Consider the following 12,439-nt stretch of genomic DNA (forward strand, 5'->3'; position numbering starts at 1 on the left):
GGGTGGAAACTTAGATCTAGGACAAACAGAGTTATTATCTCTGGGTTGTTACCCGTGCCATATGCTATCGTGACGAGGAATAAGGAGAGAGAGGAGCACGTGGCTACAGGGATGGTGCAGGACGGAGGGTTTCAGATTTCTGGATAATTGGGGCTCATTCTGGGGTCGGTGGGACCTCTACAAACGGGATGGTCTACACCTGGATCAGAGGGGTACCAATATCCTGGGGGGGAAATTTGCTAATGCTCTTCAGGAGGGTTTAAACTAGTTCAGCAGAGGATTGGGAACCTGAATTGTAGCTCCAGTATACAGGAGGTTGAGAGTAGTGAGGTCATGAGTAAGGTTTCAAAGTTGCAGGAGTGTACCGGCAGGCAGGAAGGTGGTTTAAAGTGTGTCTTCTTCAATGCCAGGAGCATCCGGAATAAGGTGGGTGAACTTGCGGCGTGGGTTGGTACCTGGGACTTCGATGTTGTGGCCATTTCGGAGACCTGGATAGAGCAGGAACAGGAATGGTTGTTGCAGGTGCCAGGGTTTAGATATTTCAGGAAGCTCAGGGAAGGTGGTAAAAGAGGGGGAGGGGTGGCATTGTTAGTCAAGGACAGTATTACGGTGGCAGAAAGGACGTTTGATGAGGACTCGTCTACTGAGGTAGTATGGGCTGAGGTTAGAAACAGGAAAGGAGAGGTCACCCTGTTAGGGGTTTTCTATAGGCCTCCGAAAAGTTCCAGAGATGTAGAGGAAAGGATTGCAAAGATAATTCTGGATAGGAGCGAAAGCAACAGGGTAGTTGTTATGGGGGACTTTAACTTTCCAAATATTGACTGGAAACGCTATAGTTCGAGTACGTTAGATGGGTCCGTTTTTGTCCAATGTGTGCAGGAGGGTTTCCTGACACAGTATGTAGATAGGCCAACTAGAGGCGAGGCCATATTGGATTTGGTACTGGGTAATGAACCAGGACGGGTGTTAGATTTGGAGGTAGATGAGCACTTTGGTGATAGTGACCACAGTTCGATTACGTTTACTTTAGTGATGGAAAGGGATAGGTATATACCGCAGGGCAAGAGTTATATCTGGGGGAAAGGCAATTATGATTTGATGAGGCAAGACTTAGGATGCATCGGATGGAGAGGAAAACTGCAGGGGATGGGCACAATGGAAATGTGGAGCTTGTTCAAGGAACAGCTACTGCATGTCCTTGATAAGTATGTACCTGTCAGGCAGGGAGGAAGTGGTCGAGCGAGGGAACCGTGGTTTTCTAAAGCAGTCGAAACACTTGTCAAGAGGAAGAAGAAGGAGGCTTATGTAAAGATGAGACATGAAGGTTCAGTTAGGGCGCTCGAGATTTACTAGTTAGCTAGGACGGACTTAAAGAGAGAGCTAAGAAGAGCCAGGAGGGGACATGAGAAGTCTTTGGTTGGTAGGATCAAGGATAACCCTAAAGCTTTCTATAGATATGTCAGGAATAAAAGAATGACTGGGGTAAGAGTAGGGCCAGTCAAGGACAGTAGTGGGAAGTTGTGCGTGGAGTCCGAGGAGATAGGAGAGGTGCTAAATGAATATTTTTCGTCAGTATTCACACAGGAAAAGACAATGTTGTCGAGGAGAATACTGAGATTCAGGCTACTAGACTAGAAGGGCTTGAGTTTCATAAGGAGGAGGTGTTAGCAATTCTGGAAAGTGTGAAAATAGATAAATCCCCTGGGTCGGATGGGATTTATCCTAGGATTCTATGGGAAGCTAGGGAGGAGATTGCTGAACCTTTGGCTTTGATCTTTAAGTCATCTTTGTCTACAGGAATAGTGCCAGAAGACTGGATGATAGCAAATGTTGTCCCCTTGTTCAAGAAGGGGAGTAGAGACAACCCCGGTAACTCTAGACCAGTGAGCCTTACCTCTGTTGTGGGCAAAGTCTTGGAAAGGTTGATAAGCGATAGGATGTATAATCATCTGGAAAGGAATAATTTGATTAGAGATAGTCAACACGGTTTTGTGAAGGGTAGGTCGTGCCTCACAAACCTTATTGAGTTTTTTGAGAAGGTGACCAAACAGGTGGATGAAGGTAAAGCAGTTCATGTGGTGTATATGGATTTCAGTAAAGCGTTTGATAAGGTTCCCCACGGTAGGCTACTGCAGAAAATACGGAGGCATAGGATTCAGGGTGATTTAGCTGTTTGAATCAGAAATTGGCTAGCTGGAAGAAGACAAAGGGTGGTGGTTGATGGGGAATGTTCGGACTGGAGTCCAGTTACTAGTGGTGTACCACAAGGATCTGTTTTGGGGCCACTGCTGTTTGTCAATTTTATAAATTACCTGGAGGAGGGCGTAGAAGGATGGGTGAGTAAATTTGCAGATGACACTAAAGTCGGTGGAGTTGTGGACAGTGCGGACGGATGTTACAAGTTACAGAGGGACATAGATAAGCTGCAGCGCTGGGCTGAGAGGTGGCAAATGGAGTTTAATGCAGAAAAGTGTGAGGTGATTCATTCTGGAAGGAATAACAGGAAGACAGAGTACTGGGCTAATGGTAAGATTCTTGGCAGTGTGGATGAGCAGAGAGATCTTGGTGTCCATGTACATAAATTCCTGAAAGTTGCCACCCAGGTTGAGAGGGTTGTTAAGAAGGCGTACGGTGTGTTACCTTTTATTGGGAGAGGGATTGAGTTTCGGAGCCATGAGGTCATGTTGCAGCTGTACAAAACTCTGGTGCGGCCGCATTTGGAGTATTGCGTGCAATTCTGGTCGCCGCATTATAGGAAGGATGTGGAAGCATTGGAAAGGGTGCAAAAGAGATTTACCAGAATGTTGCCTGGTATGGAGGGAAGATCTTATGAGGAAAGGCTGAGGGACTTGAGGCTGTTTTTGTTAGAGAGAAGAATGTTAAGAGGTGACTTAATTGAGGCATACAAGATGATCAGAGGATTGGATAGGGTGGACAGTGAGAGCCTTTTTCCTTGGATGGTGATGTCTAGCACGAGGGGACGTACCTTTAAATTGAGGGGAGATAGATATAAGACAGATGTCAGAGGTAGGTTCTTTACTCAGAGAGTAGTAAGGGTGTGGAATGCCCTGCCTGCAGCAGTAGTGGACTCGCCAACACTAAGGGCATTCAAATGGTCATTGGATAGACATATGGACGATAAGGGAATAGTGTAGATGGGCTTTAGAGTGGTTTCACAGGTCGGCGCAACATCGAGGGCCGAAGGGCCTGTACTGCGCTGTAATGTTCTATGGATGTGATTGCACTGGAGGGGGTGCAGAGGAGATTCACTGGGATGTTGCCTGGGCTGGAGCGTTTCAGCTATGGAGAGAGGCTGGTTAGGCTGGGGTTGTTTTCCTTAGGTCAAGGGTTAAGGCAGACCTGACTGAGGTTTGCAAAATTGAGGGACATTGATAGCCTGGATGGGAAGAAGCTTTTCCCCTTAGTCGAGAGGTTAATTACCAGGGGGATAGATTTAAGGTAAAGGGGCAGGAGATTTGAGGAGAAATGTTTTCACCCAGAGGGTGGTGGGGAATCTGGAACTCGCTGCCTGGAAGGCTGGTAGAGGCGGGAACCCGCAACATTTAAGAAGCATTTTGATGAGCACTCGAAATGCCAGGGCATACAGGGCTACGGACCAAGTGTTGAATAATGGGATTAGGATAGGTGCTTGGTGGCTGGCACAGACACGATGGGCCTCTTTCTGTGCTGCAAAGCTCTACAACTGGGTGGCACAGTGGTTCGCACTACTGCTTCACAGCGCCAGGGTCCCGGGTTCAATTCCAGCATAGCTCGACTGTCCGTGTCTGCGTGGGTTTCCTCCGGGTGCTCCGGTTTCGTCCCACAATTCCAAGGATGTGCAGATTAGGTGGATTGGCCGTGCTAAATTGCCCCTTCGTGTCCAAAAGGTTAGGTGGGGTTACAGGGTTAGGGCGGGGTGTGGGCCAGGGGGGAGTGCTCTCTCAGCGGGGTCGGTGGAGACTCCTCCTGCACTGTAGGATTCTACGACCCTGACTCTCTTTGTACTGTAAAAGCCATTTCTGCTGGATCACACCCAAACTGGATGCTCTGTGGAGAGTGACTAATGAATCCTGTAACTCCGCACTTGAAATTGTGGTGGTCACTGAGCTCGTTCACTTTCCGAGAAACCCTTGCCGTTTTGTGTGCTCTGATTATGGGTATTTTGCGGGGGAAATGTCGGTTTCGCTTCTGATAAAAAAGCAACCTCATCGACATCTTAACAAGAGCGCAATTGTGGCAGCAATTCCATCAAAGTTCCACAATGCGAAAAGACACCGAAGTGCAAGAGAGAGAGCGACCAGGTTGATACCCAACCCTGGTGGTTATTCCTATCCATAAACGGGACCAGAACGGGGAAGGGGTGAGCAGTTACCCGATACAGTCCTTCAGGGTTGTAACAGTGTTTGATAGGGTCGACGTGCAGAGTGTCTGTCCACTGATGGACAAGGCCAACACTCGGGGGCCATCAATGTGGGATTGACACTAACAAATCCAATAGGGAACCGTCACCCAGAGAGTGGCGGGAATGTGCAAATCGCGATGAGGCGACTGGATTTCAGGGGAAGTCAAGTGGGAGAAATGAGTAAAAAGGAATGATATTGCTGAAAGAAAGAGACATGCTCTCGAAGCTTTTTGTCTTGCACCCATCAGGACAAACACAAGAATGAGTAATTTCAAAGGGAACAGCGAGGTTGATCGGAGTAGGTGAGGTTTATAGTGTGGGAGGAAGCCTGTGTGGAGCATTGGGTAAATGCTTTGATGCTCCAGTTTCTATTTAACTTTACTTTTCCTTTTTTTAATAAATTTAGAGTACCCAATTCATTTTTTCCAATTAAGGGGCAATTTAGCGCAGCCAATCCACCTACCCTGCACATCTTTGGGTTGTGGGGGCGAAACCCACGCCAACATGGGGAGAATGTGCAAACTCCACACGGACAGTGACGCAGAGCCGGGATCGAACCTGGGACCTCGGTGCCATGAGGCTGCAGTGCTAACCCACTGCACCACCGTGCTGCCCTTAACTTGGCTTTTCTAACATGGGAGAGAGGTGGTGACCAATCTTCCACTGTTTCCAGGTGTGACCTATGACCCCGTGAGAAATGAGCGAACAAACACTGGCATTACCTGTGAGAGGCGCCATTGTTATCCATGGTAATGTGAGGAGCCCAGGGAACTTGTCAGTCAAGTGCTTTGTGTTTTCTGCACCCTTATAACCAGCAGATGAATCAGATTATCTGACTGAATACGAGGACGATGCGATGGATGCAATGAGGGATGAGGAACAAGATGAAATTGAGGAGCTGGAAGACCAGGAGCACCTAATGTCCAACGACTCGGCTGCTGACTGGAAACCGCAATCTGCTGATCAAATGGTAAGTGAAAGACAGAATTGTCACTTTTCTACTGAATTTCCCATCGACGAATGTTGCGCGTCAATTGTGGGAGGATGTCCCTCACAGCCTCGGAGCTTCACAACATCCAGTGGAGGATTGAGGCTGCACTAACTGAAGAAGGGAAGGAAAGTTCTGGTGTTTCCCTTGTGATGTTCGCAGCCACAGAGCAACCCAAATCCTTCACAGCCAGTGAAGCGCTTCTGGAAACTTAGCTCTTGGTTCAGAATACGAAACTGAGGCTGCCCATCTGCACAAAGAAAGCTCCCCCAAATGGCAAAGCTCAGGTAATTTGTCGAGGGAGGAATGTCAGCCTGCTCAGCTTCGAATGGTGCCCTGGGACCTCCCACGTTGACCTGCGTCAGAAGGCGGGGGCCTCGGTATCGCGCCACGTCAGCAAGCCCGCATTTCCGACAGAGCGGCACACAGGAGCGGGAGCAGACCACTCGGCCCCTCGAGCCTGCCCCGCCGTTCAGCAAGATCATTGGCTGATCTGATTGTAACCTCAACCCCACATTCCCCCTGACCCCCCCCCCCCGTTAACCTTTCACCCCCTCGTTCATCAAGAATCTCTCTCGCTCGGCCTTAAAAATATTCATAGATTCTGCTTCCACTGCCCTTCGAGGGAGAGTTCCCGAGACCCCCCCCCCCCCCCCCCCCCGAGAGAAGACATTCTCCTCATCTCCGTCTTAAACAGACGACCCCTTATTGTTAAGGGTGGGAGGGGTGGGAGCAGTGCCCCTTCTCTTCCAGTAACTGAGCTACCGGCCAGAGGACTGACTGCAGGCGAGGGCGGCCACACCAGAGAATCGGCTCTTTCCCAGCAAGGGCCAGCTTCCCAGAGTGAGCTGGTGTAAAATGGCGGACTAGCGTCAGTCACCTCCAGCCCGTGAGGGGCTACCAACTCTAATTGATGAAGGGGATCTCCACGCAGAGCTAGTTGGCCATCTAATCACACCGAACCTTGAGTTAGCTGAATCAATGAACTGCATGGTTAACTGTGAGAGGGGCACTTTTTATTCATTCTTGGGCTATGGTGTCACCAAGCATTTGTTGCCCATTCCTAATTGCCCTGGAAGCAGGTGAAGGTGAGCGCCACCTGGGGAGGGGGCGGGGGCAACGCCCACTGTGCTTCCCAGGTACACCCACTGTGCTTTCCCAGGTACACCCGCTGTGCTTTCCCAGGTACACCCACTGTGCTTTCCCAGGTACGCCCACTGTGCTTTCCCAGGTACGCCCACTGTGCTTTCCCAGGTACGCCCACTGCTATTCCAGGGACACACACTCTGCTTTTCCTCCTGATGGTTTGCTCAGCCGTTTCGGAGGACAGTCAGGAATCGACTGCATTGCTGTGGGTCACCTGGAGGCCAAAGCGGGTACGGTTGGCAGATTCCCTCCCCCCCCCCCCCCCCCCCCCCCCCCCCCGGGCATTCATGAACCAGATGGGATTCAGACAACAATCCAGCCATTGCATTGTTTGTTACTATTCCCAGCTTTATTCATTGGTTGAATTTAACTTTTCTGAGGGACAGGATCTCCAGGCATTTAGCCAGGAAAGGGCTAATTAGGGAAAGTCGGAATGGCTTTGAAAGGGGAAAGTCATGACTCACGAATTTGATTGAGGTTTTAGAGGGAGGAACCAAGAAGGTAGATGAGGGCAGTGAGGGCGACATTGTCTACACGGACTTTAGCAAGGCCTTTGACAAGGTACGCATGGTAGGTTGTTGCAAAAGGTTACATCTCACGGAATCCAGGGTGAGGTAGCCAATTGGATACAAAATTGGCTTGGGGACCGAAGCCAAAGGGTGGTTGTGGAGGGTTGTTTTTCAAACTGGAGGCCTGGGACCAGCAGTGTGCCTCAGGGACCATTATTTGTTATATATTTGCATGAGAACGTAGGAGGCATGGTTAGTAAGTTTGCAGATGACACCACGATTGGTGGCATAGTGGACAGTGAAGAAGGTTATATAAGATTGCAACAGGATCTTGACCAATTGGGCCAGTGGGCCGATGAATGGCAGATGGAGTTTAATTTAGATAATGTGAGGTGATATTTTAGGAAATCAAATCAGGGCAGGACCTATTCAGTTAATGGGAGAGAGTTGGGGAGAGTTATAGAACAAAGAGATCGAGGGGTACAGGTTCATAGCTCCTTGAAGGTGGAGTCGCAGGTGGACAGGGTGGTGAAGAAGGCATTCGGCATGCTAGGTTTCATTGGTCAGAATATTGAATACAGGAGTTGGGACGTCTTGTTGAAGTTGTACAAGACATTAATACGGCCACACATGGAATACTGTGTGCAGTTCTGGTCACCCTATTATAGGAAAGATATTGTTAAACTACAAAAAGTGCAGAAGATATTTACGAGAATGCGACCGAGACTTGATGGTCTGAGTTAAAAGGAGAGGCTGGATAGGCTGGGACTTTTTTCCCTGGAGCGTAGGAGGCTTAGGGATGTAGAGGTCTATAAAATAATGAGGGGCATAGATAAGGTAGATAGTCAACATCTTTTCCCAAAGGTAGGGGAGTCTAAAACTGGAGAGCATAGGGGAGAGATACAAAAGAGACCAGAGGGGAACTTTCTTCACCGAGAGGGTGGTGAGCATCTGGAACGGGCTGCCAGAGGCAGTGGTAGAGGCGGGTACAATTTTTTTTTTTAAAAACAGTTAGACAGTTACGTGGGCAGGGTGGGTATCGAGGGGTAGAGGCCAAATGCGGGCAAGTGGGACTAGCTTAGTGGTAGAAACTGGGCGGCATGGACAAGCTGGGCCGAAGGGCCTGTTTCCATGCTGTAAACATCTCCGACTATAACTATAACTTTCCCCAGGCTCCGGAGCATTAATCCGGGCCTCTGGAATACCAGTACAGTAACGTTGCCATGGTGATTCTGCTGCCCACTGTCCTGCAGTAGGCCTCAGTGTCGCTATGCTGTGGCGGAGAAAACCATGCTCCTCCCTCGCTCGTAACCAAGCTGGATAATGCGGCACAGCAAGAGGGCAAGACTGGTCTCCGTCCCAGGAACTGGGTTCTCTGGCATCTATTACTGGGCACGAAGGGAGTAGTGTTTTTTTTTAAAAGACAGAGCAGAGGCAAAATGAGATGCAGATCCAAGATGGGCGTGCACGAGAGGAACCAACCGTGAGAAAGTCCAGAAGGGCAAGAGTTCCATCAGCAACACTGAGAGTACCAGGCAGCAGGCAGTTTGTTGGTGGCAGACACATTCATCTATATACGGTCATTGTGAGAGACAAATAAGGTTCTGTGCCTAACGTCCTGTCAGTAATTTGATCTTGTGGGACTGATGTTAGACACGGTATCTCACCCATCATTCTGTTTACAGTCAGCAGATCAAGATTACTGGTCAGTTAACAGATTTAACCGGTGTTTAACTTCCTCCTCCTGTTGTGCAGTTCAACACGGAGTTGTGCCTTGCGGCATTGCTGCAGAACGTTGAAGCTTGCAAGCCAGCAGATCAGTTCCTTCAGCATTGCCGGCTGCAAATTAACCAGGTGCCGCAGATGCTGTTCTTCCTTCGCCAGGCAAAGGGTTAAACCTCTCTGTTCACCCAATCCTGGGGGTAGCGGCCGTGTCAGAATGTCCCAGGGTGCAAAGCTCAAATGCTGCCATCCGGCCTGACCCGAGGGAGGGGCTGTGACATTGGGTGGCACTTGGGGAGTGGGAAGATCAGGCGGCTCCGTAAGAATGGAACTTTGACGTGCCAGACAAGGGAAATGGGAGTCTCCAGCGGACCAGAGGCTGCTCTTCCGCCCTTCTCGAGGGGGAGAGCTGACTGGCGGTCATTTAGCCGGAGGGGCACGGTTGAGAAGGTGGGGCTTTCATGAATGGCCTCAGCCCATACGGGGATTGAACCCGTGCCCTCGGCGTCGCTCGATGTCAGGAACTAGCCATCCAGCCCACTGAGCTAAACCCCCCTGCTCCCCTCTCCCCAGTCAGACAAGCACTTAGAACAAGTGGAAACTTAATCAAACAGTCCTGAGGGACACGGAATGAGATCATCACCAGAGGAAGTTCAAACTGTTTTCCCTCTAATCATTGTTCGAATGGGGAATATGTTACCGTGGGTGGTGGGGTGTGGGTGTCTACTGAGACTGTGGCATCACTTGAAGGGAGTTGGATCCCAATCTGCAAATTCTAAATCAATCTGGTGAAAGGGCAAAAGCAGTGGGATTGGAGGTGGCGGCTCCAGTTGAAAGGCTAGCACGGTGGATGGGCCGAGTGGTTTCCAGCTGTGCTGGAAATTGTGTGGGCGCGGGTGGAATGGAGAGAGGAAGCCGCATCCACTGAGCCGGCAAGAGGGAACGTGAGAATGTGGGGAGGTGAACAATAACAGTGTCAGACCAATCTGTTCATCATTCTCACACTCTCACAGTCAGTGCTGAGCTAATGAGGCACTTTGAATGGTAAATCAGAGAGGTGGAGCCGGAGGAGCAGTGAAACATGTTCATAGTTTTCCTTCAGCTTGTCAATGATTAAGTGCAGCAACCCCCCCCCACACACACAGAGGATTCTGACTAGTCACATGTACCGAGGTACAGTGAAAGGTATTGTTCTGCTTCCAGTCCAGACAGATCATTCCGTACATGAAAAACATAAATACACAATGTAAATACATAGACACAGGCATCGGGTGAAGCATACAGGAGTGTAGTACTACTCAGTAGAGAAGATGTGTGAAGAGATCAGGTCAGTCCATAAGAGGGTCGTTAGGAGTCTGGTGACAGTGGGGAAGAAGCTGTTTTTGAGTCTGTTAGTGCGTGTTCTCAGACTTCTATATCTCCTGCCCGATGGAAGAAGTTGGAAGAGTGAGTAAGCCGGGTGGGAGGGGTCTTTATGCTGCCCGCTTTCCCCAGGCAGCGGGAGGTGTAGGTGGAGGCGGTTTTGTGTGATGGACTGGGCGGTGCTCGCAACTCTGTAGTTTCTGACGGTCTTGGAGTTACTAATAGGGTGACGTGTATCTCCAGGTGCAGTTGGAGGTGAGGGCCCAGTCTGTGGTCAGGGAGGATGCAGGGGTCACAGTGTCTGCATTTTGACCATCCAATCCAGGCAATGATCAGGCATTGCCCAACATCAATCTGTTCAGCAAACTAGGCTTCGTGAGGATTGGTAGAAGCTTAAACGGCGATCGCGGTTGGATAGACTGCAGGGGGTGCTGGACCCACAAACCGGGAGAGGGGGGGGGTTAGAATGAGTGAGGTGATTGGGTGTGATTTTCTGGGTAACTGCCAGCTTTTTGCAAAAATATGTGTATTACAGTTTGTTTCATAATAACACGAACCAGATCAAAAGAATATAAAACATCAAATGTGAAAGTAAAACAAAAAAAAACAACATAATTAACTTCAATACTGAAACTAACCTAAACCTCCTACAGCTGACTAGGTCCTTAACAAAGGAAATCGATAATTGCCTTCTTAAGTAGACCTGCTCCGCCATGACAAATCACCCAACCAGCGAGTGGCACTGGGCAGAGTGTGGGACCTCCAAACAAGCAATATTCGCCTCCGGGCTATTAGTGAGGCAAAGGCGACAACATCCACTTCTACCCCAGGCTGAATCAGCGGAAAATCTGACACCCCAAACATGGCCACCAGCGGACCCGGTCTCATCCCACACGGAGTATCTCCGACGTGGTCTTAGAGAAGGAAGCCCACAAGTTTGGGGAAGACCCGGGACATGCGAGTGGCTAGCCGTGCCAGGAAAACAGCGATCGCTCCTACCCTCAACATTTGGGAAAGACCCACTCATCCTTGGGGAGGGAAATCTGTGGGAAAGCGGGAGCGTTGGAGAGGGGGAATCTGTGGGAAAGTGGGAGCGTTGGAGAGGGGGAATCTGTGGGAAAGTGGGAGCGTTGGAGAGGGGGAGTCTGTGGGAAAGTGGGAGCGTTGGAGAGGGGGAGTCTGTGGGAAAGTGGGAGCGTTGGAGAGGGGGAATCTGTGGGAAAGTGGGAGCGTTGGAGAGGGGGAATCTGTGGGAAAGTGGGAGCGTTGGAGAGGGGGAGTCTGTGGGAAAGTGGGAGCGTTGGAAAGTGGGAGTGTTGAGGAGGGAGAATTGAGAGTGGGGTGGAGGTGTTTTGGGGGGGGGAGTAATCCGCGAGGGGGGATCCGGGAGTGTTGGGGAGGGGGATCCGGGAGTGCTTGGGGGGGGGGGGGGGGGGGAGATCCGGGAGTGTTGGGGAGGGGGATCCGGGAGCATTGGGAGGGGGATCCGGGAGCATGGGGAGTGGATGTTAGGGTGGGAGATTTGGGGTGTTGGGAGGGGGAATTTTGGGGGAGGGGGGGATTGTGGGGGTGTTGGGGAGGGGGACACGGGGTGTTGGGGGAGGGGGACACGGGGTGTTGGGGGAGGGGGACACGGGGTGTTGGGGGAGGGGGCCCCGGGGGTGTTGGGGAGGGGACACGGGGGTGTTGGGGGGAGGGGGGTGTTGGGGGAGGGGGACCCGGGGGTGTTGGGGAGGGGGACCCCGGGGGAGGGGGACCCGGGGGTGTTGGGGGAGGGGGACCCGGGGGTGTTGGGGAGGGGGACCCGGGGGTGTTGGGGGAGGGGGACCCGGGGGTGTTGGGGGAGGGGGACCCGGGGGTGTTGGGGGAGGGGGACCCGGGGGTGTTGGGGTCGGGGGACCCGGGGGTGTTGGGGCCGGGGGACCCGGGGGTGTTGGGGTCGGGGGGTCCCGGAGGTGTTGGGGTCGGGGGTCCCGGGGGGTGTTGGGGGAGGGGGTCCCGGGGGTGTTGGGAGAGGGGGTCCCGGGGGCGTTGGGGGAGGGGGTCCCCGGGGGCGTTGGGGGAGGGGGTCCCGGGGGCGTTGGGGGAGGGGGTCCCGGGGGCGTTGGGGGAGGGGGTCCCGTGGGTGTTGGGGGAGGGGGTCCCGTGGGTGTTGGGGAGGGGGACCGGGAGTGTTGGGGGAGGGGGGACCCGGGAGTGTTGGGGGAGGGGGACCCGGGAGTGTTGGGGGAGGGGGGACCTGGGAGTGTTGGGGGAGGGGGACCCGGGGGTGTTGGGGGAGGGGGGATCTGGGGAATTGTGGGGGAGGGG

The 12,439-nt window shown here is 51.9% G+C and overlaps 2 protein-coding genes across 2 annotated transcripts in view; one reads left to right on the forward strand and one right to left on the reverse strand.

Moving 5' to 3' along the window:
• LOC140403402 (uncharacterized) overlaps positions 1–12,439 on the reverse strand; it is a 960,939-nt gene that overhangs the window by 719,422 nt on the left and 229,078 nt on the right. The window lies entirely within an intron of this gene.
• Positions 1–12,439, forward strand: part of LOC140403208 (patatin-like phospholipase domain-containing protein 6) — a 198,380-nt gene that overhangs the window by 185,624 nt on the left and 317 nt on the right. Inside the window, exon 36 of the mRNA XM_072490961.1 lies at positions 5,221–5,372. Within this exon, the coding sequence (XP_072347062.1) occupies positions 5,221–5,372 (152 nt within the window). The remainder of the gene's footprint in view (positions 1–5,220; positions 5,373–12,439) is intronic.

Source organism: Scyliorhinus torazame, chromosome 27, assembly GCF_047496885.1.
Source record: "Scyliorhinus torazame isolate Kashiwa2021f chromosome 27, sScyTor2.1, whole genome shotgun sequence".
NCBI classification, from domain to species: domain Eukaryota; kingdom Metazoa; phylum Chordata; class Chondrichthyes; order Carcharhiniformes; family Scyliorhinidae; genus Scyliorhinus; species Scyliorhinus torazame.